Source organism: Mercenaria mercenaria, chromosome 1, assembly GCF_021730395.1.
Source record: "Mercenaria mercenaria strain notata chromosome 1, MADL_Memer_1, whole genome shotgun sequence".
Lineage (NCBI taxonomy): Eukaryota > Metazoa > Mollusca > Bivalvia > Venerida > Veneridae > Mercenaria > Mercenaria mercenaria.
The window spans coordinates 61977239-62004341 of NC_069361.1; the positions used below are offsets into that span (position 1 = coordinate 61977239).

At 36.1% G+C, this 27103-nt stretch overlaps 1 protein-coding gene across 2 annotated transcripts in view; it reads left to right on the top strand.

The window, feature by feature from the left end:
* LOC123566171 (methionine synthase-like) overlaps positions 1 to 27103 on the top strand; it is a 149417-nt gene that overhangs the window by 10528 nt on the left and 111786 nt on the right. For both annotated transcript variants that reach the window (XM_053549113.1, XM_053549110.1), the window contains exons 2-7: positions 780 to 982; positions 1283 to 1372; positions 6403 to 6565; positions 16919 to 17025; positions 18134 to 18193; positions 22900 to 22994. In XM_053549113.1, the coding sequence (XP_053405088.1) occupies positions 780 to 982; positions 1283 to 1372; positions 6403 to 6565; positions 16919 to 17025; positions 18134 to 18193; positions 22900 to 22994 (718 nt within the window). The remainder of the gene's footprint in view (positions 1 to 779; positions 983 to 1282; positions 1373 to 6402; positions 6566 to 16918; positions 17026 to 18133; positions 18194 to 22899; positions 22995 to 27103) is intronic.

Sequence of the window (27103 nt, forward strand, 5' to 3'; positions counted from 1 at the left end):
GATGTGAAGTCAGGGTCATACTTGGAGGTTAAAGGTCAGATAACTTAACTTTATGTCCGCAATATCTTCTACACTGTTTGGAAGATTTTAATAAAACTAACATCATATCTTTACCTAATGAAGACAACAAGAAGAGCACATAACATAGGTCACTAAGTTCAAATAGCTCAAGTTTGTGCTTGCTCTACATCTTCACAACTGGAAACATTTTCATAAAACCACCATCATTTATTAGATCAAAGGTTATGATTACAACATTTTACCTTCGCTATATCATAGCGCCATCTGGGAGTATTGATCACTTGTAGTGATAGCTCTAGTTCAAAATATACTCGCACAAGCTTAAAGTTGTACCCTGCTTTCAATTACTTTTAGAATGAAATAATTATATTTCTTTTGTGCAGAAACAGCATGATACATTGGGAAAGTTTGTCAACTCGATGTACTTTTGCTTACAATAATTGTAAAATAACATGATATTTAGAAAAATACCGACCCTGTGTCTTGTTTGCGTACTAAATATCCACCATTTTACGTTCACTTAAGTTTTGCTCTCAATTAAAATGCTAACAAGCCAAAAACAGAATTCACCTTCTACAGTGAAGGGAATTGAATGTAATTTTGTTGGCAATCACAGGAAGTGATGTATTTAGAAATATTTGCAGCACTATTTGATTTAAAAGTAGACCTAAGCATAAACCTCAGAGGCTGTTTATTGGTTGCAGGTTAATCTGTTGTGTAGTTTTTAATTTGATCATGAATATTGATACTTTTTCAAGGTAATATCAAGATGGAGCTTATGTCAGCAATGAAAAACAGAATTATGATATTTGATGGAGGTATGGGAACTATGATACAACAGTATAGGTTTGAGGAGGAAGATTTTCGTGGTACAGAGTTTAAAGATCATCCAAGCAGTCTGAAGGGAAACAATGACTTGCTATCTCTTACCAAACCTGATGTTATCTATGACATCCATGTGGTATGAAAGATCTCTTTTGTATGTCAGAATTCAGTTACAGAAATTTGCTGTAGCATATAAATGAAGTATGAAGCATATGAAATGAGTAATCAGTTAATGCAAAATTCTAAAAGTCATTAAACCATGGGATCATTATAAATGAGTGATATATGCAAGGATTTTTGTATTTCTGAAATTCAGAAAAAGAGCAAAATTTTATGTACTTTGCAATGAGTTGTTGGAAATACTGCTTTGATTTGCTTCAATAGTCGCTTTACTTTCTGCTAAAAATAGAAAGATGTATTTCAGTAATTTTTTCAGAGTTATCTCCAAGCAGGAGCAGATTTTGTAGAAACAAACACATTCAGTGGGACCACAATTGCCCAAGCAGACTATGGAATGGAAAATATTGTAAGTATACTCCATGCACGATGAATATCGTACAGCTATGTTTAAAGTAAACTGGAAGTCATAAGGTTAGAAAAATATTTACTATAACACTGAACTAATTAGCGTATTGCAGTTCCTAATCAAGGTTGAAAATATATTTAAATAGAGAAATATGGCAACATGTACCAGATTATTTCTTGGTCTTAAGATATAAACAAGAAGAAGTTAGGTAATACATACAAGGCCAGAGTTTTTTTATCTTTCGTTTTACGGGAGATTTTTGAAAAATGAGCAGGGGGAGGAGGGAATAAAAATAAAAATAAAAAGCTTGAAAGTGAGCATCTCGGAAAAAAATAAAAATAAAATAGAATTTTTTAAGATTTTTTTTATTTTGATGAACTTTCGTTTCAAGTTTTGTTTACTTGTGTTTGTGTCCAGTATTTGATATTGTGATGTATTGTTATGTTTTAAGACTATAAAAGCCATTTATACAGGATGAACATTGAATAAAATTTTCTTGCATGCTTGTGAATAAACTGCTTCAGGCACTGTAACTCAAACTGGCAAGTCTTTAAAATTCAGAAAGCTTGTTTTACTTAATTTAAGTGGAAGACAAAAATTATTTTATCTGTTACAACAGCCACAGTAAATTTCAGTGACAGCATTAGTACAGACTAAACACGTCTGGTATAAAGTGGCCTAGTAGTGTAGTAGTTTTGGTGGTTTGGTTTGCTTGCATCTTCTGCTGTGTAACCTCTGCTTTTTATACATAATATTTACTTATTGTATCTTTCACCAATATCATCTTTAATGAGCTAACTTTACAGTTTATGCCAGCTCATAATATACTGGATTTTATCAGCAAAATAAAGTATTTAATAACTTTGAATAACAGTCACAGTGCAGAGGGCAAGATTTTTTTTTCAGTGATGAAAAACGAAAGATAATCTAGCAAAAAGTAATCTGAAAATTTACCTCATTTAACTCTGTAATTTGCATCTTTTTATAATACACTTAGATCAAGTACTGAAGTTGCTTCTGTAATTTGCACCTTTTTATACTACACTAAGTTCAAGTACTGAAGTTGCATCACTTTTTGTCAAAATATTGTCTCCAATAAAAAGTATTCTTTATTATTCTTTATACACTTATGAATTCTATTGAAGTTACAAAAGAAATGGACCATCTGTCTGAGATTTTGCCAACACTACCGGCTGCTTTATGCCAGACAGTCCCAAGCCTGTGTAAAGTGTGAGGGGTCACCATTGAAATAAAAATGTAAAAACAATCTGCTGTTACAAACATTTATTTGTTCTGCAAACAACTAATGTTTTGAATAAAATTTAATGTCAAAGCACCTTTGATATTGTATTGCCTTTCTATGGCAAACTTGTAAGTTGAATCTATTCAAAACAAAATGTGAGTAAGACAATCTTTAGACAATTTAATACTTTTAATACTGTCACTTTTATGAAAGGAGTATTATGTACAATAGTATTATTTCCCGAAAAATATATATTTTGAAAAGTGTCTAAAAATAATTAGACATATTCATCGTCCATCCACCCGTGTAGAAAGAGAGAAAAAAAACGTTAAAGATTATCGGTAATTATTCAGTGATAAACTAAGTAATGTTGACCTTGTTTTCATGATCAATCTACACCCCCTCTAAGAGCTAAAAGAAGTGTGTCAGTATCTTGACATCTGAAGCGGAGATCAAAGCGGTACTTTTGCTCGAGATTGTCATGGCATTACGTCATGTTTTCGCGCCATGTGACATATCACTGTATGATCGTACCGCATCGGTTCTTAAAATTGCTGAGAAATAGAAATCAATAAAAAATTTCTTCTTTAATTTGTTATCAAAAGCGAATGTGCTATATCCCGTATAAAAGGTAAATGTCTCAAACGATAGTTACTATAGTGGATATCCTACCTCTGTGACCTATTTGCCCTCAAGGAATTTACATTATTGTTTGACAAGAAAAACTTTTAAATTGTTGGTCAAAAAATACATGTACAAAGATTCATTTAAAACTTATTAAAAACCGCAGTGACATCACATTGCTTTATTTTAAAATCGCATTTCTACTTACGTTCACGAGGTCACGTAACCTATTCTGCCGCACTAGCCAAAACTCGTCCTACTCCATGTATTGTAATCGCAGCCGCTTTTTCATTATTTAAGATTTTTTTATTCTGTTTTTTGTACTTTCTGATCAAAAGTCTGAATTTTAAGCCCATAGTATTCATCATTTATTTACTTTTAGAAAGAAATAAGTAACTAAGATCGCGCTGTTTGAATTTTTACAAATGATTATATGAACATTCGACCTTTTTTATAGAATTTTGCCTACATTTTTTTCGATATCTTCTTAAAATCATTATAGAATTCAAAAAGTATTATTTCTCAAGGGGTGTTGAAAACTTGAAGCGAAAATATTAAAAAATGAATGCACTACGCACGGTTTTTGTGTACGTGTCGATGTAAATTAGTGTTACGATAGGTCACACGTGCTTGTGGAATGGAAAATTACCGGCATGACGTTTTGATATCTTTACGATTCGCGGGTAAATTCCAGTCAATCCAGGTAGCGACTGAACCATCTCAAAGTTTGTTGACGTTTTGTAGATGTAATTTCTGAATTTTGATAAAGTAAGGACGTAAAAAAAACACTCGCCCGATCGGTCGAGTACACAGTGAGGTCCACTCGTCCTACTCAGACTTAACTCGCCAATGCGAGCAGGCGAGTGGAATTTTACACCCTGTTAATGCCGATAGATGTACGGCAAAACACGTTATTTTGCACGCGTTAAACTCCTTTTCTGTGAAATTACGTCCAGGTGAAAATACACTAATTTTATTTTCTTTGGGGCTGTAAACAACCGACCGGCGGAAGAAATAAAATAAAACTCGGGAAAATGAATTTTAATTTTATTCCACTTTTGCAATATTTAGGACCGGCGCTCCCGTAAAACGAAAAATAAAAAAACTCTGGCCCAAGTGTGTTTGTGGCTGGTATCATCATGTACAGGATAATCTCATGGATAATTTGGAGGTAAATTTTCTGGTCTGATATTCTCCAAGTCATTATGATACCTGCCAGTAACACACAAGTTTGTATTGCGGAACTGACTTATTATAAATGGTTCCGCTTGACCACATATGGGATGTCCATGTTAAGACTAGAGAAAACATTTACATGGCTTGATAGGTCTTCACTAAATTTGGTCTGTAGTATTCCTGCATAGCCCGGTAGTCCTCTCTCAAGCTTGTTCAAATGCCATAGTAAAATTTAGAGAAAAAAACCTTTAGTTAACTTTTCAGGGGTCAAATTTTACAATAGTTTGTACTAGCTGAAATTAGCTAGTGCCCTTTTTCATCACTAGCTAAAATGAAAAGCTACCGGCTAAAGTTAATAATATTTAATTACTCTACAGGGGTCTAGCTAGGTCCAAATTTTTGGGAGAAGTCACTTCTCCCTCAAGCTGATTTAGGGAGAAGTGGGGAGACTTTAGGGAGAAGTAGGAAAACTTTTTCTACCGCAATATGATGTTGAGTGATTCGAAAGGTGGCTGTAAATTTTCTTGATAAAAAACATTGATGTGATCATTCATTTTCTTAGTTAGATCATTTCCCATACAGTGGTAATCCTTTCGTTACAAAATTCTGAAAAACAGTAGTTTTCAAAATTCAAGCCGATGCTGTAAATGTAACCTGCAGAATTTTGGTTATATCTTATATGAAGTGTTTATTATTAACACCAAGCAAAGAAGTAGAAGTGTATTTATTTTTATAGCCCTTTGCACCGAGTTATTCACCGAGGAATGTCAGTATCTCACTCGAATTATAAAACTGAAAGTAAAATGTGTAAACTAGAAATACATATTAATATAAATTCATCAATGGAAGTCAATTTAACGTAGTTAATACATTACATGTCGTTCTTTTATCATAGATAACAAATATTTGTGTACCATATTCCATTTAATCGCATGGTTAATCAGCAGTTTCTTTAATAAAACATTGTGTTGTTTGTTTTTTTTGCACTTGAACATGTTGACAATTAACGCGAAGTGTCAAAGACATAAATGCGGCACTGATTGGCTTAACACAATAGACTCTGGTGTACCAGATAATTTGATTCGCTTTCACACTTCTCGGGAAAATCTCACAAGTACCTGAGGTAGGCGGAGCTTAAATTATGCTACCGGCGTGTGTTTGTGTATTCGACACTCATTTATGACACCGTGCAAATTGTCAACAGTCCGGGTAGCAGTAATTAGCGAGTGCGGAAATCAAAGAAAATCGGGCGACTTGCATTTCACTTTGAGGTTAGATTTGAGCGAAGTTTGAAGTTCTAGAGCGCCTATTTCGCTCAAGTCGCCCACTCGCGATAGCCCTGCTCTATTAATATTTCACTGGCCAAAACGTACTGATTGATCTCTGTTAATAGCCAGTCACAAACAAAAATATTTTCTATTAACTTAAAATAGCTTGTGCCATTCTTGTTTAACAATTAAATATCATAAACATAAATGATAACATTCCTTTCATGAAGAAAAATGTATACCTTCAAAACAATTAATCTAGAGCTCCGAAGACATTTGCTTGTTATATTATTGACTAGCTGAAATTAGCTAGTACATTTCAAACCCACTAGCCATTTTAAAATTCCACTAGCATTTAGCTTGTATGCTTGTCTAAATTTGAACTCTGCTTTTAATGAACTTCTGTATGGATCTTCACAAAACCTGGTTAGAAGTCACAGTTCTCCTCAGGTTTGTGATTTAGGCTTATTTGGGGCTCTTGTTTGTAAAATAGCATGGCAGCAAGTAGACAAGGCTAGTTTTCATGTGTTTTGTAGCCAGTTGAGCAAATAATCTGGTGCCATAAAGGCCCCTTTGTTTTAAATCAGTACCCAATTACACAACTGTCTTTCCTGGAGCACTTGTTAGGAATAAATATTTGTGAAATGCATATTCAAAATCGATAATAATTATGCCTTGGAAGTGTGTCAAAATTTTTGTGAAATATCTTATATTTTCAGGTGTACAGGCTTAATTTAGAATCTGCAAAGATAGCACGGCAAGCAGCTAATGATGTAACAAATGCTACTGGTGTTAAGAGATATGTTGCAGGAGCTATTGGTCCCACTAACAGAACATTGTCGATTTCTCCATCAGTTGAGAAACCAGATCTCCGAAATATAAGTAAAACTTTTTTCCAAATGTTTATTAGTTGATGCAGTTTGTGGCAATGTTATTTTGTACATTATTATGTGAATTACATATTGTCTGTAAAATTTTATAAATAAGCTAAGTCCTGGTTGTAAGTTTATCACCCCTACCAAATGTATTTTTGAAGGGGTGTTATATTAGAGTCAGTGTGTTCCTTCTTTCTGTCAGTCCCTTTATCTGTCCTGAAACATTTGATCACTTTTCCATTACTGTAGGGAATTTAATTTTATTTGAAACAGTGATGTGTGCCAAGAGAGGACATTAAGAGCAGACTTTGAATTTTAAAATAATTCCTCGTTTTATATGCCTCTTATGAAAAAATGGACATACTATATGATGGAACTTAAATCTGCCGATCTGTTTGTCCGTCCATCTGTCCATCATTTCGTGTCCAGAGCATAACTCAATATTAACCATTCAAGGTATTGACTTTAAACTTTGCATATAGGTAGGTTTTGATGAGATGATTTGCAGAGCATATGAACTAGGTCAAAAGTTAAAGCCAAAAATGGAGCTCAAAGATCAATTCATGTCTGGGCCTTAACTATCCAAGTTATTAACTTTTAGGAAGTGTTTAGCCATCTGCTAACTTGAGGCTTAGCCTGCATTCTAGCCATTTGGATCTGGACGCCTAGCCTGTCTCCTTTGGGTTTTCTAGCTGTCCTGTAATCAATTTGTTTATGAAGTGTTTGTCAACAAATATATATCATTATACCCCCACAAAACGAAGTTGTCTGTCAGTAGGTCTGTTGGTAGGTCTGTCGGTCAGTTGGTTTTCATGGTTTCTGGGCAGTAACTCATGAAAGGCTTGACAGATTTAAATAATTTTTGGTCGTCAGGTGTAACATCAGAAAATACAGGTCAAGTTCGACTTTGAGGTCAGTAGGTCAAAGGTCAAGGTCACAGTAACCCTGAACAGTTAAACGGTTTTCGGATGATAACTTGAGAATGCTTTGGCATAGGATCATAAATTTAATTTATTCATTACAAATTGATTACCAGATGCTTAAAAAAAACTTAAGAGGACAGGCTAGGTGCCAGGCATTCGGTTACTGTAGGACTAGACACTTCCTATATTTCAACTTAGCATACAGGTAGGTGGCGATGAAAAAATGTGCAGGGCACATGAACCAGGTCTGTAGGTCAAAAGTGAAGCTCATGTTAAATTTGATGCTCATATTACGTGCCTGGAGCAGAATTCAATAAATGTTCAAGGTATTGACTTCAAACTTGGCGTGTAGGTAGGTGGCAATGAGATGATGTGCAGAGCATTTCAACCAGGTATGTAGGTCAAAGGTCAATATCATATTTTGTGTCAAGAGTGTAACATAACCATTCAAGGTATTGACTTCAGACTTGGTGTATAAGTAAGCGATGTGGTGATGAGACGATGTGCAGAATGCATGACCTTGGTTGCTAGTCAAAGTTCAACGTTCATATTACTCGTTCCCCCAACCTACCCCCACCCCCGACACACACACATTAAACTCCCCCCTATCCCCCACCACTAAAAAAATCACTTGGTTTCTTGTGCTTTGTATTCCTTCACCACCATTGGACAAAATCCCCACTCACCACCACATTGCATCTTCCTTTTGAGAGACACACACATCCACTAACTATTCTCTTTGGCATATATTGCCCCACTTTTTATCCCCCGCCAAAGGCGGAGGGATATAGTTTTGGCGTTGTCCATCCTTCCGTACATTTTTCCGTCTGTCCGTCCAGAGCCATATCTAAAGTGGTTGGGAATATTTAGATAAAACTTCATATAAATGTTCCCCACTGTAGGGAAATGCGGCCCGTCAAGTTTCAGTCAGATTGCCCAAGTCACACCAGAGTTATGGCCCTTAGAAATTTCTAGTGTTAACTCTATAGGGTACTATATGTATGGCAATTTCTGCTTCACAACTAGTGACATATTTGACCTAGAAACTTAAATTGAATTTTGATCACCATAATGTGGTAGTGCACACACAACTTTGTCAGGATCTGTTTAGTTACTTCAGAGTTATTGCCCTTTAATTGTTGAAAAATCCACATATTTGTACATAGCAAACTAACAAATTGGTAGAATTTCATTAAACTTCTTTCATTTTTTTTCCAAGAACATTTATTATCAACATGTGAAGTTGTGTACCCACATCCAGTCACAATTCCTTTTTTAATTTTGGCGGGGGATACCAATTCATTGGATTTGCTTGTTGGAGCTCATTTTAGCTCATCACAGTATTAAGGTGCTTAAGGTAAGCTATTGTTATCACTTGCCATCTGGCAACTATTCACATTTTCTAGCCATTTAGTAGAAGTTGATGAAACTTGGTATGGATGATCCTTGGATCGTGTCTTTTCAAAAGTTATTCAAGTGGTTTCACTGGGGTGCACAAATGGCTGCCAGAGCTAAGAATAAAACAAATTTGAAAACAACATCTCTTTAACCGTTGGTTTGAATTTGAAATGTTCCTTGCAGCATCTTCTACCAATACTTTTCAAATGATTTCAGTTCTCCAAAACATTGCCATTAGAGGACATGGTCACTTTTCTTGGTCTGTACATTGTGGCAACTTTAAAAAATCTAAGAAAATACTTGCATGATTTCAGAATAATTTCTCTCAAATTTCCTTGGATGGCTTTCTACCAGTATTGTTCAAATTTTTGCTGATTCATCAGAAAATAAATCCAGAAACATGGCTCGGAATCACTTTTCCTTATATTGGTATTACAGAAACTTTACAATTCTTCTTTTCAGATTTTGCTTGCACAATTTTAAAAGTATTTAATACAAATATTTCTTGGGTGACTGTGTGCCAAGAATATTAAAATTATTCTGATTCACCAAGAATATGGCATTTGGAATCTGAGAATAGAGAATCTTTTAATAACATCTCCTTAACTACTGGTCTGATTTTTAAATAATTTCACAAGGATGTTCCCTACTGGTTAGCGACACAGAATTTCGGACGACCCAGAAACCCAGACAGTCGCGTAAACGCTTATTTTGACATTCTTTTTGATCATTTGTTGACAAGTACACAGACGCTTGCTTTATGTGCAACATTCACTGCAGCAATTACAAAGTAAAACTTACAAAATTGAAATACCTTGAAATCATTATTATTCGTGGGGGATTAATTTCCGTGGATTTCATGGTTCAGCTCAACCATGAAATTAAGTCCCAACGAACAAATTGTGCCCACGATAATGTAAATTGTATGCAATGTTGCCAAAAAGACACCATAGCCATCCGATCTGATCTGTAGTTGTGTACATGAGGCAGTACTGACCTGCAGCTTCCGTGTAGTTTATGGAAGCTCCATCAACAATAAACATAGGGTATGTGTCGGAACAAAAATCTACTTTAATTCAGACATTTACCCATGGTTTATTTACGACAAAAATAGATACTAAAAATAGAAGTTTGACGTAGCGTCACGTGCCGATCGCACTGTTCTGCGGCTGTTATTTTATTTTTTTCAGCCCCGCTCTGCAATGTTTATACACTAGCCCTTATTTTTTACTGACACGTAGTAAAGTACTATTACTTTGGGACTATTAAATAGTATAAATTAATTGCTAGATTTGCGTCCGATGTATTATTACCCAATTCACATTACAAGTTTCTCGGCAGGAAATAACACATGCATAAGTTGAACAGCTTGTATGTTTAGATGCAGACGCGCCTTCATTTTGCAAAAAAAAAACAACATTTGATGAAAACCTAGTTTTGACACTTTTTAATTGGCACCGACTTCTTATTGAATATTTCACAGTTTCATTAAGTTTTGCTAATAAGGGTTCATATGATTATAGATAACGCGATCGTTAATTGGCACATGATCACTCGCCAATCTCCCGCGGCGTAGATTGCAAATTCAGTAACCATGGTAGCGCTGTTTGACACATGTAGGTTTCAATGTAAGAACAAAATGATATACTAGATCTATTCCTGTGGAAATTATGGAAAAAAATATATTTTTCAAAAATTGAAAATCCATGAATTTACGTCCCCACGAAACAGCCGTTTTGGCCAAAACCACGAAATTTCGTGCCAACGAAATTAAGTGATTTCATAGTACATGTATTTACATTTGTTCAAGGAATGTTGTGACAGCTCTCGCTGGGGGAAGTTGCATGTGCTTGTTTTGAGACCCCAACATTATTCAAGGGGTACTCATCTGCAATCTGCTAAATGCAGATGAGAAAAGTACGTGTTTTAAAATTAGGGCTGGGACGATTTCAAAATTTTGAAACCAGTTAATTGTTTGTATGAAATCGAATCGAACCGGTTAATTGGCCACCATATTGAAAATGCTGTTTTCTTTCCAGATGGCCATATCAAGGTACCTCCGGCAGCTGATTTCATTAGGAACTTATGAACCTTTATCGTTTGCAAGCAGTGTGATAATTAATAAGTCATATTTTGGTGTATTTTTAGCTCACCTGAGGGTGAGTTATTGTGATCTCTCAATGTCCGGCGTCCGTTGTCTGTCGTCTGTCTGTCTGTCGTCTGTCAACATTTAGCTTGTGGATGCGATAGAGGCTGTATTTTTCAACTGATCTTCATGAAATTTGGTTAGAATGATAACCTTGATAAAGTCTAGGCCAAGTTCGAAAATGGGTCATCTGGGATCAAAAACTAGGTCATTAGGTCAAATCAAAGAAAAACCTTGTGTATGCAATAGAGGCTGTATTTTTCAATTGATCTTCATGACATTTTGTCAAAATGATTGCCTTGATGAAGTCTAGTTCGAGTTAGAATATGGGTCACCAGGGTTTAAAAAAAAAATGTCACTAGGTCAAATCAAAGGAAAACCTTGTGTATGCTATAGAGGCTGTATTTTTCAATTGATCTTCATGAAATTTGGTGAGAATGATTGCCTTGGTGAAATCTAGGCCGAGTTCGAATATGGGTCATCTGGGATCAAAAAATAGGTCACTAGGTCAAATCAAAGAAAAATCTTGTGTATGCAATAGAGGCTGTATTTTTCAATTGATCTTCATGAAATTTAGTCAGAATGATTGCCTTTATAAAATTTAGGTAGAGTTCGAAATATGGGTCATCTGGGGTCAAAAACTAGGTCACTAGATCAAATCAAAGAAAAACATTGTGTATGCGATAGAGGCTGTATTTTTCAATTAATCTTCATGAATTTTGGTCAGAATGATTGTCTTTAAGAAATCCAGGTCGAGTTCAGATATGGGTCATCTGGGGTCAAAAAGTAGGTCACTAGGTCAAATCAAGGAAAAACCTTGTGGATGCGATAGAGACAGTACTTTTCAGTTGCTCTTCTAGAATTAAGTCAGAGTAATTGCCTTGAAGAAATCTAGGTCGAGTTCGAATATGGGTCATCTGGGGTCAAAAAATAGGTCACCAGGTCAAATCAAGGAAAGATCTTGTGGATGCAATAGAGGCTGTATTTTTCAACTAATCTTTATGAAATTAAGTCTGAATGATTGCCTTGATAAAGTCTAGGTTGAGTTTGAATATGGGTCATCTGGGGTCTAAAAGTAGATCACTAGGTCAAATCAAAGAAAAGCCTTGTGTATGTGATAGAAGCTGTATTTTTCAATTGATCTTAATGAAATTTGGTCAGAATGATTGCCTTGATAAAATCCAGGTTGAGTTCGAATATGGGTCGTCTGGGATTAAAAAGTAGGTCACTAGATCAAATCGAAGAAAAACCTTGTGTATGAGATAGAGGCTGTATTTTTCAATTGATCTTTATGAAATTTGGTCAGAATGATTGCCTTGATGAAATCTAGGTCAAGTTTGAATATGAGTCATCTGGGGTTCAAAAAGTATGTCACTAGGTCATATCAAGCCACATTTTTGGTCCAATCCTAATGAAAATTGGCCAGAATATTTGTTTCCATTAAAACACTAGGTCAAACATGTTTACACTGTTATGGTGTGTTTCTCAGGTGAGCGACCTAGGGCCATCTTAGCCCTCTTGTTTAAATAAATCGACAACAGGCAAATCAGGGACAGTCACTATTGCTTATGTTGATGCGTGTTCAGCAGAAATATACTGCTGGTCTATGTTGCTGTCAGGGATGTAATGTGAAATAATATACATTTACTGGGACTGTAGGATGTTTATTGTTTGAGAGCGATTAGCGGTTTTGCAAAATTGAAACCGGTTTCACCAAGTAATCGAATCGGATCCGATTAACCAAGTAATCATCCTATTTAAAATGATCAAAATGGGTAGATAAAAACAAGTTTCAAGGTTTTCCCGTTAAAAACACGATGTAAATTCGTTTAAACCAATTTTTTTTACTGAAAATTTTATGACGTGTTTAGGCCAGCTGAATATGTTAAACTCTCGGCAGCCTTATATCAAACATTAATAGTTGAATGTAAACAAGGTAAACATGTCTTTTCATCATTAACACCGACCTTAAAGTGATTCTGCGAGAAAGAAATGATGATAATTAGCTGTTTTGTACTGTCCGATTTCTGGATCCTGCATGCAACACGCTAGAAACGTTAAATTTATGTACCCGCTTTCGGCCGTCAGTGACGTTTTCAGTTTATTTTTAGATACAAACAAATTCCCGTTTTGTGACACCAAAGAACTGAACTTGATTCAGGTAGGATTTCATGGATCTTGCACTAAAAATGAAAATATGATAGCTGAAAAGGTTTGAAAATTGTCCGAATCTGGGTCGCCAACCAGTAGATGACATACCAAGGTGTTTAAATTTTTGAAAAGATGGTCCATTGTCACTATAAAGATATAGTTGTTACTGTAACAAAACCATATTGTAACTCAATAAGTTAATCTGCTTATCTGGTTTTATGGATAGTCAGTCATATTTAAGCAACATTTTGGCATTTTTGTGCACACACACACACACATTTTTGGTGTGGGAGCACTTAAGAGTTACCCTCTGTCCATCTGAATTTGTGTCAGGCATATCTTAAAAAGTATTTGATCTAGAATCGTCAAACCACACAAGATTGTCATTCAGCATGTGATACTGTGCACCTAGTGTTTTAATTGGGATTTCAAACTGTCAGATCAGAGTTATGACCCTTGACTTTGTCAAAAATATTCATAAAAAGGGCATAAAGGTTTGTGTCATATGCCTCTCAAAATGTATTTGACTTAGAGTCATAAAACATTAAAGATATAGTCTGTAAGTTGTGCACTTAGTGTTCTGTTTAGGATGTCCTTCTGCCAGACCAGAGTTATTGCCCTTGACTTAGTCAAAAATATGGATAAAAATGGCATAAAATTTGAGTTGCATTTACCTTAAAATACTTTTATTTTAACAGTCTGCAATTTGTTAAACAAATCGATGAATCAAGATTTTGGAAGGTTTGAGGTTATAATTTAGTAGTTTTTGATTTATTTAAATCCTTTTTATCATATAAACAAAAACAAAAAAATAACTGCGATATATGGCCCTTTTGTGTTGGTTCGTTGTAAAACCCAACTCACTCACTCACTCATATAAAAAATATTTTACTGTTTTTGGACCTTTTAAGGAAGTCTGCAGTTTTTTACTATGTAATACTGGACTAATTTTTTCCATTTTTTCTTACAAATTAAAATGTTGGTGATTATCCAAGGTCAGGGTGCATCGTATAAAGAGGCATAGGAACGATTTGAGTATTGGAGCGGTGGAGGGGGTAGGTTTGGGAGTGGGTATCCCCCTTCTGTCAACGGGGTTATAATGTCATATCAAAATTTTGCATATATCTAGAGTAAATGTTGAAATCTGGTGACTTCTTGGACTGCTCAGTAGCAGTTGAACATACTAGGTTTTTTTTTTTTTTTAGTTTTCAACCCTATTTACAGTTTACTGTGTTTAAACACTGTAGAGGCAGTATGATATTAGATATGGTCAATGTCTTGCCAGGGTACAACCAGTTATGTCTGAGCAGGGGATCTAGCACAAGACCCTGACTTAAAGGGATAATCCCATCCTTAAGGCATTTTAGTCATTAAATGGCATTATAAAGGTAAACGCAATTCACTGTTTTCTTTCTGAAATAAGCACTAGTTATTACATGTATATACTCATATGTTAATATATTTTAATTTCATTACATAATGTTTTGCACTCAATGTACAACATATATGTAGAGCTAAGAACAAAAATACAGTTATGATGAATGATCGCTTTGGAAAGGCAGAATTGCGAGGCAGATTGGCCTTTTCCATTTTTATGTAGAAACTGTATTACTTGTTAATGTAACTAGATCTGTAAAATCTATCAGGATTTTTATGCCCCCACTTTTTGACGGGAGGGGGGGGGGCATATAGATTTGCCCTTGTCCGTCCGTCCGTCCTTCCGAGAATGTTGTGTCGCACCTAGCTCCAAAAGTATTTGACGTAGAGTCACAAAACTTTACAGGAATGTTGGTCAGCATGTGTAGATGTGCATCTGGGTTTTTGCGTCCGGATTCATTCAGTCGTGTAGGAGTTACGGCCCCTGACTTTGTAAAAATTGGTCATTTTAGTGCTGTGTCGTGCCTAGCTCCAAAAGTATTTGATGCAGAGTCACAAAACTTTACAGGAATGTTGGTCAGCATGTATAGTTGTGCACCTGGGCTTTCGTGTCTGGATTCATTCAGTCGTGTAGAGTTATGGCCCCTGACTTAGTAAAAAATTGGTCATTTTAATGTTGTGTCGCGCATAGCTCCTAAAGTATTTGACCTAGAGTCACCAAAGTTTACAGGAATGTTGGTCAGCACGTGCAGTTGTGCACCTTGGGTTTCATGTCCGGATTCATTCAGTATTGTAGGAGTTATAGCCCCTGACCTAGGAAAAAATTGTCATAGCAACATTTTGTTTTCCCAAAGTTGATCTGTGTCCTTTGTCATGTAGTGGGGGCATCTGTGTCCCATGGACACATTTCTAGTTCTACATTTGATGCATTGAATTTAATTGTTATGATCGGTTTCTTTGATATTTCAAACAATAAGTGTCAAACAGATTTAATTTAATATATTTTATGAAAGGCCTTACCTTTATCGGCAGAATTTGAGACACAACATTAATTGCTAATGTTTGTAATCTGTTTGGCAGTAAACAATTTTAAGTAGGATTAACTGCAATCTGACTAAAGTACATCTCCAATTAACGCTACGCACATTGGATCTGAAGACTTGCTATTGATAGCCTTGTTCTGAGGACCCTTCCGCTAGCCAATCAAAGCCTTACTTACAACATTTTGTATGTGAAAGTAGAAGTTTAAAAAATCTATTTAGCCTGGGTTTTTCATATTTACAATCTTATGATGACCACATCGTGACTACGCCCTCGTGATTTGAGATAAATCATATGTCATGGTACGGACTTGGTCGCATAAGGTGTCAGACAGCCGGTTAGCTCAATCTGTAGGGCACTCGCCTTGTAAGCGAGAGGTCCCGGGTTCGACCCGGACTGACTGCACATTTTTCTCACCCTTTGACATTCGACGCTGTTTTGAAGGTTCAGCCAAATGCTTGTTGAAACAAGGCGTCTGAGTGGTTCAAATAGAAATAGATTTGCGAAAATAAAAATAGCAATATTGGAAATCCAAAATATACAGAAGACGAATGTGAATGGGTCATTCTCAGAACTTCGTTTAGAAGATCAAGTACTTTAGTCAGATTGGGATTAACTGTATCGCCTATAATCTGAGTCTGCGGGGTGTGAAAATACACCGACCTAGTTTGTTGCAGATTTTGTAAAATACCCTGTCACCAAGGCTATCTAGCAAGGTGTCAGCGATATGACAAGATTCTGTTTACATATCAGCCACCGATGCACTTCATGATAGGGTGACTATTGGCAAGAGAAGGCTGTTGACTTACTCTCAGTTATATTTTCCAGCCTTTTCAAAAAATTACGAGTTTGGTATTTCGCCACTCCTTGAAATATTTGGGTGGCGAGCACCGCCCCTGCCACCCCAGCTCCTACGCCCTTGGTATAAGCAAGTGTGCCTTACATGCAAGAATGGACGGTAGGTCAAGTTCAAGAGTGGGTCATCTACGGTCAAAAACTGGATCAGATTAGTAGAACTGGGCCTTCATGTCACACGAGAAATTATAAAAGGAAGTTTTATTATTGTGAAAAAAAAACTTACAAAAGATATAGACAAGTGCTAACAAGAGAAGATACACAAAATTTTGTCAGCAATGTGTCGGAGGGAAGTGTTTCTCATGGAATATAGGCAATTGTATAACTGTCATTAGTAATGGTCACCTGAGCGCAAAAACTGCATTAATATGATATTTTGTGCTGAGATGATGATTAATTTATCATATCATGTCTCACAAATTGAGGATTTTGTAAAAAGAGATATAACTTTTCTGCATGAATTTTTCAGCATTTGATGAATTAGTATCAGCATACAGAGAACAAGCAAAGGGATTGCTTGATGGTGGTGTTGATGTCTTACTGGTAGAGACTATCTTTGATACAGCTAACTCAAAAGTAGGTGTGATTTATTTTATCATATATTGTGTCCTGACTCATTAGATTTGAATGAAGAATCATTTTAGGACTGTTTTTTTCTGGAAGTAATGTAATTATATAAAAAAAATATCAAACAGAAAGCGAAATTAAATTGCCCCAAATTAAACCACCAGTACTATATTTTCTGATGTAGTTTTTAGCTGGACTATTAAAAAAATTCAAAAAGTAGATTTTTAAGTACCTTTCAAAAAAAGAGGATGTATATTGTTTTCCTTGATGGTCTGTCTGTCTGAGGGACATCACTGTATTTTTAACCCCAGGTGTTGAAGACCTGGGAGGCATAAAGTGTTTAAAATGTTTGTCCATCATTTTTTCTGTCCATCACAATTCTTTGTGTACTTAACCCCTACTACAGTTTTTAGCTCAGCTGAACTATGTTCAGGGCTAGGTATTAGTATATGTGGATGGTCCTGCATCCATTGTCCATCATCATCATCTGTCATCCTGTATCAACATTTTTAGTTAAACATCGTCTCTGCTAAAACATCTGGTCAGAATTACACATGACTCTGCCACTAGCATCCTGGCAAGAAACTCTATCAATTTTGTTTAAATGATTCACCTTGGACCCTAGAGGCACAGCCGAAAATAGAAAATCTTTTAAACTTCTTATTCTCATCCACTTGATTAATCTTTGTCAAACTTGATGTGTGACATCATTATAAGGTCCTCTTCCAATTTTATTCAATGGGACAATCAGCCCCCATTAGAGCTAAAAATAGAAATACCTTTAAACAACTTCTTCTCATGAACTGCTTGATGGCTCTTCATCAAATTTAGTTTGTAGCATCATTATAGGGTCCTTTCTCAAGTTTGTACAAATTGGGGCACACAGAGCTAAAATAGGAAAAAAGCACTTGACTGGTTTTATGTTTTATATCCTAAACATTGATATTACCATTTATAATTCAGATCCAAGGTCAAATAGCCAAGGTCAGCTGAACAACTTAGGGCCACTTTGGCCCTCATGTTGCTTAATAAACTACTGTCAAGGTTTTACTTGATATACTCGTATATACATTGCCATCACATATATTGATCTTATTATGTTTTACACAAATTTCAGGCTGCATTATTTGCTATTCAACAACTGTTTGCGGCTGACAGTAGAGAAGTCCCAATATTTGTAAGTCATATTCCTCTATTGTTGTTTTTTTATGCCCCTGAAGGGAGGCATATAGTTTTTGAACTGTCGGTCGGTCTGTCAGTTTGTCGGTCTGTCAGTTTGTCCGCAATTTTCGTGTCCGGTCCGTATCTTTGTCATCGATGGATGGATTTTCAAATAACTTGGCATGAATGTGTACCACAGTAAGACGACGTGTCGCGCGCAAGACCAGGTCCGTAGCTCAAAGGTCAAGGTCACACTTAGACGTTAAAGGATAGTGCATTGATGGGCGTGTCCGGTCCATATCTTTGTCATCCATGGATGGATTTTCAAATAACTTGGCATGAATGTGTACCACAGTAAGACGACGTGTCGCGCGCAAGACCCAGGTCCGTAGCTCAAAGGTCAAGGTCACACTTAGACTTTAAAGGATAGTGCATTGATCGGCGTGTCCGGTGCATATCTTTGTCATTCATGCATGGATTTTAAAATAACTACGCATGAATGTGTGGCACAGTAAGACGACATGTCGCGCGCAAGACCCAGCTCCGTAGTTCAAAGGTCCTAAACTCTAACATCGGCCATAACTATTCATTCAAAGTGCCATCGGGGGCATGTGTCATCCTATGGAGACAGCTCTTGTTTTGGCTCACTTGAACCAAAGGTTCGGGTTGAGATGTTAACATAGGTGGATGATGCAGTGTTTATCATTCCTCGTTGGTCATCTGCAGTTTAACTCTGAACACTCGCATGTTTAAAACTAAGCTAGGTTCATAGATCAAGTCATAAAAAAACATATTAACACTCTATATAGAGGATACATTTTTACCTGATTAATATGAAAATGGTTGGATTAGTTTTGAGACTGTTTCATCTGAGGTGAAAAACCTGTGTAAACCTTTCAGATGCCAGTTTTTCTTTATCAGATTTACATGAAATATAGTCAAAAGTTTTATCTATGTGAAATCTGAGTGAAATTTGAAACCAAATTATCTTTTGTCAAAAATATGGTCAAATCACAGAAAACTGTTTGTTACCACTCCAGAGACCAGTCTGTCATCCACAGACAGAAACTGTAGTGGAAAGATAATTTATAAGGGGTGCTTCAAGAACCATCAACCAACAAGTACTTATGAATTATATGGAAGATATTGAAAACTGGTATGGGAAAAAAGTGGGAGTGGATAAGAAAATGTGAGAGAGTAGGTGGGGGAGTGGGTATAAAAGAAGGGTTTTCAGTGCGGGTATTGAGAAAAACATATAATAATATATACATAACATGAAACAAAACAAACAAGAAGCAAGTTGAAGCACTGCCTTTGACCAGTTAGTAACCTATACAAAGAAAACTGCTTTGGGCATGTCTCACTTCCTCTATGTTAACCACTTAGATAAAGTGTAATAAAATAATTATTCCCCCATCAAAGAAGGAGAGGTAATACTATATTCTTTTGCTGATGTTGGTCGCTCAGTCCATAGACCAATCAGTTTCCAGATGATAACTCGAGAAATCTTGGGCCTGGGATCATGAAAGTTGATAGGGAGATTGTTCATGACCAGCAGATGACCCCTATTGATTTTGATATCAGTAGGTCAAAGGTCACAGTGACTGGAACAGTTAAACGGTTTCTGGATGATAACTTGAGAATGCTTGGGCCTAGGATCTTGAAACTTAATAGGTTGTTCATGACCAGCAGATAACCCCTATTGATTTTGAGATCAGTAGGTCAAATGTCAAGGTCACAGTGACTTGGAACTGTTAAATGATTTCCAGAGAACTCTTGGGCCTATGATCGCAAAACTCAATAGGGAGGTTGATCATAACCAGCAGATGACCCTTAATGATTTTGAGGTCAATAGGTCAAAAGTCAAGGTCACATTGACCCAGAACCGTAGAAGTTTTTTAGCAAAATAACTAGAGAATTCTTTGGTCTAAGATCACATTTGATAAGGAAGTCACTTATGACTGGTAAGTCACCCATAATTATTGATTTGAGGTCAGTATGTCAAACCTCCAGTACACAGTGACCAAATAATTTCTGTTCCTGGTGCGGTTACTGAATGCATCTAGGGGGGCATTTTGTGTTCTACGAGCTCTCGTTTCTACTGAGATAAGCTCTAACATTAGTGGGCAAACAGCCGAACTGTATAAAGTAAGATATATATATATATATATATATATATATATATATATATATATATATATATATAGGGTCAGCCTGAGGTATCAGTACACCAATGTACTAAATAATTGTTTGAAGTTAAAGCACCAAGAGTATAATTTTTTAGGGCACAACTAGGCAAGTTGCAAGACAAAAATCCCATCTGTCCATCCATTTTTATAAAGTTTAGGAGAAAAACATTACACAGTCTCACACTGGCAAGTAGTCATCACACCATCAAATTAGAAAGCTTTGCTACTTACTAGAGAAGGTCAGTCACCAAATTATAATTTTTGAATGGTATCCTCTTTTGTTAATTTTCTAACAGATATTTCAGATATTTGATTAATTTTCAGTACTTTATAGTCTACATCCCCATAGCATATGGTGTGGCTAAGACTATGTTTTTAGTCCCAATCAGTGGAACACTGGAGGGGACTATAGGAATGCCCTCCATCCGTCTGTCTTTCTGTCTTTCTGCAAATCTGGATCCTGCAATAACTCAAAAAGTATTCAAGCTAGGTTCAAAAAACTTGGTATGTATATAGAGGGCAATACGTAGATAATACACTTATATGACTCATGCTTGTAAGTCAAAGGTCAAGGTCACTATTGAAGGTAAAGTAAAAATTATTTCCGCTCCATAACTTTTGTATGCTTTGATGGATTATCTTAGCAATACACACAAACATTCCCCATTATGAGACAATGTGTCAACATATAATCTGTACTTTTCGGTTAAAGGTCAAGGTCACAGTTTATGGTCAGGTGAAAATTTGATTCTGCCCAAAAACTTTAATTGCATTGAAGGATTTTTTCATTACTACACAGAAACGTTTCCCATGTTTAGACTATTTGTTGCACAAATGACCCATGGTTGTCGGTCAAAAGTCAAGATCACTATTGAAGGTCAAGTAAAAATTTGTTTCCACTCCATAGCTTTTATGTGCATTGATGGATTATCTTAATATTGCACACAAATGTTCCTCGTGATCAGACAATGTGTTGTGTACATGATCTATGCTTGTAGGTCGAGGTCACTATCGAAATTTGAGTAAAAATAGTTTTTGTTTCTGAGCTCCTAAATCCCTTGAAGCATTTTTAGTCTTAACACTGTTGCCAGTAAGCACAAGGGATGGACATTAGCAAAAGTTTTATACCGGTAGGGGACTTCTGCATTGCTACTGCAATACTTGGTCACTTGTTAAGAAGTGTTTTTGGGCCCCTCGTGAGATAATTATTCAGCAATTGAAGTGCACCTGGTGTTTTAATATAGATTTCACACAGCCAGACCAGAGTTATAGCCCTTGACATCAAAAATATATATCAAAAGGGCCTAAAAGTTTGTGTTGCATGTATCTCAAAAAGTGTTTGACCTAGGAGAATGAAATATATGAATATTTTTCAGTATGACTGTGAAGTTGTGTACCTATGAATTTCTTTCAGCCAGACCAGAGTTAAGGCTCTTGACTAAGTCAAATGTATGCATAAAAGGGTATAGAAGTTTGTGTAACACATATCTTAAAGGTATTTGAACTAGGTCATGAAACACACTAGGAATATCATTCTGCATGTAAAGTTGTGCACCTCTGGGTTTTGTTTGGGTTTTCTGTTGGTCAGAGGAAAGTTATGGCCCTTTATTAAGTAAAAAGTACGTATAAAGGGTAGGTGTGTGTACCGGTTCTCGATATAAATCCAGTCATGGTATTGTAGGTTCGAATGATATATTGTATAGAAGGTTGTTGTACTGGTCAAAGTGTCGAATAATTAGAAAGAACCAAAAAGTACGTAATTGTAACCTTTTCGGTTTGTCACTTGAGTGTATTTATGCAAAGTGGAATCAACTTTTGGTTTCCTATGACTGCTATAATTTCACTTTAACTTATTTCTATACACAAGATCATGTATGTTATAATTGCATACTTCAAAGTCACCGCATACAAGTGTGACGTGTCATATGTAAATAAAGCAAATCCATTTTGAGCTTGAGTATTCGAAGAATAGTCCAAGCTATTCTACTCACCCTGGCATCGGTGTCACACCTTGTAGGTTAAAGTTTAACATGCAAGTATGTATAGCTATTGTTTTAACACATATAGCTTTGAAACTTTTTTTCTTTTTCTAGGTCAATTACCAACCTCACTTGGTCAAGTCCCATTATTCTGATTCTGTTTTTTGTGCAAGTAATGGATGCTTTTGGACTTAGAAAATCCTGATTAAAGTTTTAAATGCAAGTTAGTATCTAATGCAGATATTAAATTAAAACTTTACAAGTTTCTTGGGGGTTATAAAACTATTTGATAGCATCAAGTCCCATAGCTCTGGTATGCATTTAATGTCAGCTTAAATTCATTATCAGAGATGTAATCATAAGAGATACATATACCAAAAAACGTTTCCCAATGTATTTCAGTGGGAATTTCCAAACAAAAATATACAGAATAAGTCTGAATGTGATGGGATAGCGACAGTCAAAAGTTACCACGCTGTCCAAAAACACCCTATTATTTATTTGGTCTACACTAACTCAAGAACTATTGTATGTATTGTTTTTTTACCTTGCAGGTATCTGGTACTATTGTTGATAAAAGTGGTAGGACATTGTCTGGACAAACAACAGAGGCATTTATAATAAGTGTTTCACATGCAGAACCACTCTGGTATGAAAATATACTTTTTGACTTGTGTGAACTTTGTTCATGGTGAGCTATAAGTTAAGCAGATGGTATGGTGTCCGGTTTTCTGCATCAACATTTTACTTAAACATTTTCTCATCCAAAAGGAAAAGTTGTTGTGTTTAAAAAAGAAAACTAGGTTGTCGTGTTTCTTGATAATATATCTTAGTATCGCTTCATCACCCCTATCATCCTTCCCCCTTTCCTCCCCCTCGTTCTCCCCCCACATACACATTTCAAAATCTTCTTGTCAGACAAATGCTGGCCCTATTTAAACAATAATCCCAGATACTTTTTTTGTGTGAACATCTACCACAACAGTTCAATCATGGCCTTCTTGTATAGGAAAAACTTTACCAATATTTTTGTCTAAACCATAATAGCCTTAGCCTATACTTTACCAATATTTTTGTCTAAACCATAATAGCCTCAGCTAAGATATTTGGCACATAGTATTGTGTAATGGTCTTCTACCAAATTTGTTGAAATCATGCCCCTGTGGTCACTATTAGCCCCACACTAGGGTTCAGGGATTATATCCTGAGATACAAATTATATGGGGGTTATACTGGAGTTACACATAGACGTCACTTGAGCAGTCTTTCTGTTGTTTCCAATACATATCGTCTCAACTGTTGGGGAGATTTTCATAAAACTGGCATCTTTTGTTAACCTCATGAAGACGACGTACAGAGCACATAACCCAGATTACAAGGTCAAAAGTCAAGGTCACACTTGGAGGTTCGAGGTCAAATAGCTTAACCTCAAGATTTTCATAAAACTGACCTCCATTGTTCACCTCGCTAAGACGGTGTGCAGAGCACACAACCCAGGCACTTGGGCTAAGGTCAAAGTCACGCTAGGATGTCAGAGATCAAATAGCTTAACTGTAGGTCCACTCCATACCTTCTTAACTGCCTGTAAGTTTTTCTTAAAACTAGCATCAGTTATTTACCTAATTAACACAACTTGCAGAGTGCATAACCCAGGTCATAAGGTTCTCGTGCAAAGTCACATTGGAGGTCAAAGGTCATGTATTGTCCACTGTGTGTTGTCTGAACAGCTTGAAAAATTTCTTTAAACTAGCATCAATTGTTTACCTTATAAAGATGACATGCAGAGCTTACAACCCTGGTTACAAAGTCCAGGGTCAAGGTCACACTTAGTTGTCAAATATCAGTACTATGTATACAATATGTTATAATGCACAATATTGAAAAAAAATATAGATATAATCTACAGTTGTTGATTGTTTACATCTATAAATATAAAGAAATATTTTTAATAACATTAAGTTTTTACCTCACCTGATCCAAAGGCTCATGGTGAGCTATTTGGATTGATGAATGTCCGTTGTCTGTGCGTCCGTCATCTGTCCATTCACATTTAGTTTGTTTACACTCTAGCATCCACAATTTTGAAGCAATCTTAATCAAACTTGGTCACAATGTTTTTGGTCACAAGACTTCAGATGAGTTTGATTATGGGCTAGATCCAGAGTTATGTGCCCTTGATTTACAAAAATTACTATATTTTACGTAGTTTGCAGTCTGGCACCGTCATTTCTTCACCAATCCTAATTGGATGAGTTTGGTTATGAGCAAAAGCAGGCTAGCAGGACCAGAGTTATATGCCTTTGATTTACAAAAAATACTATATTTTACCTTGTTTACACTTTAGCACCTTCATTTCTTCACCAATCCAAAACATATTTACATAGTATATGTATTGCTATAAGATCTTGGATGAGTTCAATTTTGAACAAAATCAGACAAGCAGGACTAGAGTTATGGGCCCTTGATTTAGTAAAAAAAACCTATATTTTACCTTGTTTACACTATGACATCTTCATTCCTTCAGCAGTCCAAATCATATTTATATAGAATGTGTATAAGCATAAGATCTCAGATGAGTTCAATTATGAGTGAAATCTTACCATTAGGACTATAGTTACTCGCTCTTGATTTTACAGAAATTGCTATATTTTGCCTTGTTTTTTTACATTCAAGCAATGTTATTTCTTCACCAATCCAAATAATATTTACAAAGAATGTGTATGATTAAAAGATCTTTGATGAGTTCCAAGAGCTAAATCAGTTTATTATGTCTCCCACCACACAGTGGTGTGGGAGACATATTGATTTACTCCTGTCTGTGTGTCTGTCTGTCTGTCTGTCTGTCTGTCTGTCACAAAGCTTGTCCGCACTCGAAGTCAAACATTTCTCATCCGATCTTCACCAAACTTGAACAAAATGTGTGTGCCAATAAGTCCTCGGCCAAGTTCGATAACTAGCCAAATCGGCCCAGGCACTTCGGAATTATGGCCCTTGAATTACCGAAAAACGCTCAGATTTTATGTGCATTCCTGGAGCCAAAAGGTCCTTTTGGCTCCAGGAATGTGCATGCAATCGGAGTAGTATAGGAGTCCTTTTGGCTTGATGAATGTGCATGCGCTCTAGCAGGGCAAGTTCGATAATGAGCCAAATCAGTCCAGGCTCTTCGGAGTTATGGCTCTTGAATTACAGAAAATCGGCCTTTTTACTCTTGTCCGTGCTCTAAGTCGAACATTTCTCATCCAATCATCACCAAACTTGAACAAAATGTGTTTGACCATAAGTCCTCGGCCAAGTTTGGTAACTAGCCAAATCAGCCCAGGCACTTGTTAATTATGGCCATTGAATTATCGAAAATCGGCCTTTTTACTCTCGTTCACGCTCTAAGTCCAACATTTCTCATCCGATCTTCACCAAACTTGTACCAAATGTTTTTGACCAAAATCTTGTCTGGCTTTCTGGCTGCATTTCGACAAAACTTCACAGGAGTGATCAGTACCAAGCCCAGTAGTGCATATTGCCAATACTTTCTGCTTCGCTGCCCAAAATGGCCGCCAAAGCTAAAGGTATACATAGGGGGGAGACATACGTTTTTTTGACAAAAACACCTTTTAGTTTTAATTTGAATGGATATTTCTCGGTAACTTCTGACAAGACTGATTTCATATTTCATCAATGTCATCAGGTTACTCAGATGATCAAGTTGGAAACCTCTGGACTGATTCCTGTCAGATTACCTACCTTTTTTATTAGCTCACGATGATTATTGTAAAGCCTTGATAACACTATACTCACCATAGCATTTCTATTCCCAGTCCATTCGTTTATATGTATGTTATATGATATACTTCCACTGACACTAATATCACACAGGTGAGCGATATAAGGCCATCTTTGCCCTCTTTTTAAATTGATGGGAAAATCAGAAAAAAGAAACAAAACATTATTATGTTAAGCTTTAGTGTTGTGTTTTGAATAGAAAATATCATAATGAGTAAATATTACCTGAATAACAGTACTCGGATTGTTATGCATAACATGTTGTTTTATTATGGGATACATTGGTGCCAAATAATATTAAAATCCCTTCAAGGATGACAGAGTTATGGACCTGACAGGAATAAAAACACTATCTCCAAGTGTGACCTTGACTTCTGCATAACATGTTGTATCATTATGGGATAAATTTGTGTTTAGTAATATTATAATCCCTTCTAGGATTGCAGATTTATGGACTGGACAGGGTTAAAACACTGTTGACATTTCGCCCCCATGTGTGACCTTGACCTCTCAGCTAGGAGTCTGGGTCTTGCACAGGACACATTATCTAATTATTTGGAATATTGTAATACCTCAATGGATGGCAGTGTTATAGACTGACACAAACAGACCCTGTTAATACAAGTGAACCTTTCACTTCCAAATGTGAGCTTGATCTATAAGGTCTAAGGTTGTGCCTGACACATCATCTTATTATGGGGAACAAAATGTTAAATCCCTTGATGAAAAATTGAATTACAGACCTGACAGGTCAAAAGCCCTGTTGACCTTTGACCACCAAGTGTGACCTTTATATTTGACCTAAGGGTCCTCATTATGGGGAACATTTGTACCAAGTAATATTAAGATCCCGTGATGGGTGGGTGCTGAGTTATGGACTGGACAAAAATTGTGGACAGATAGAATGGTAAATGGAATGACTTGACAGAAAAGGGCAATCCTATAGTTCCAGAAACTGGTTTTCAACCATTAATAGACAAT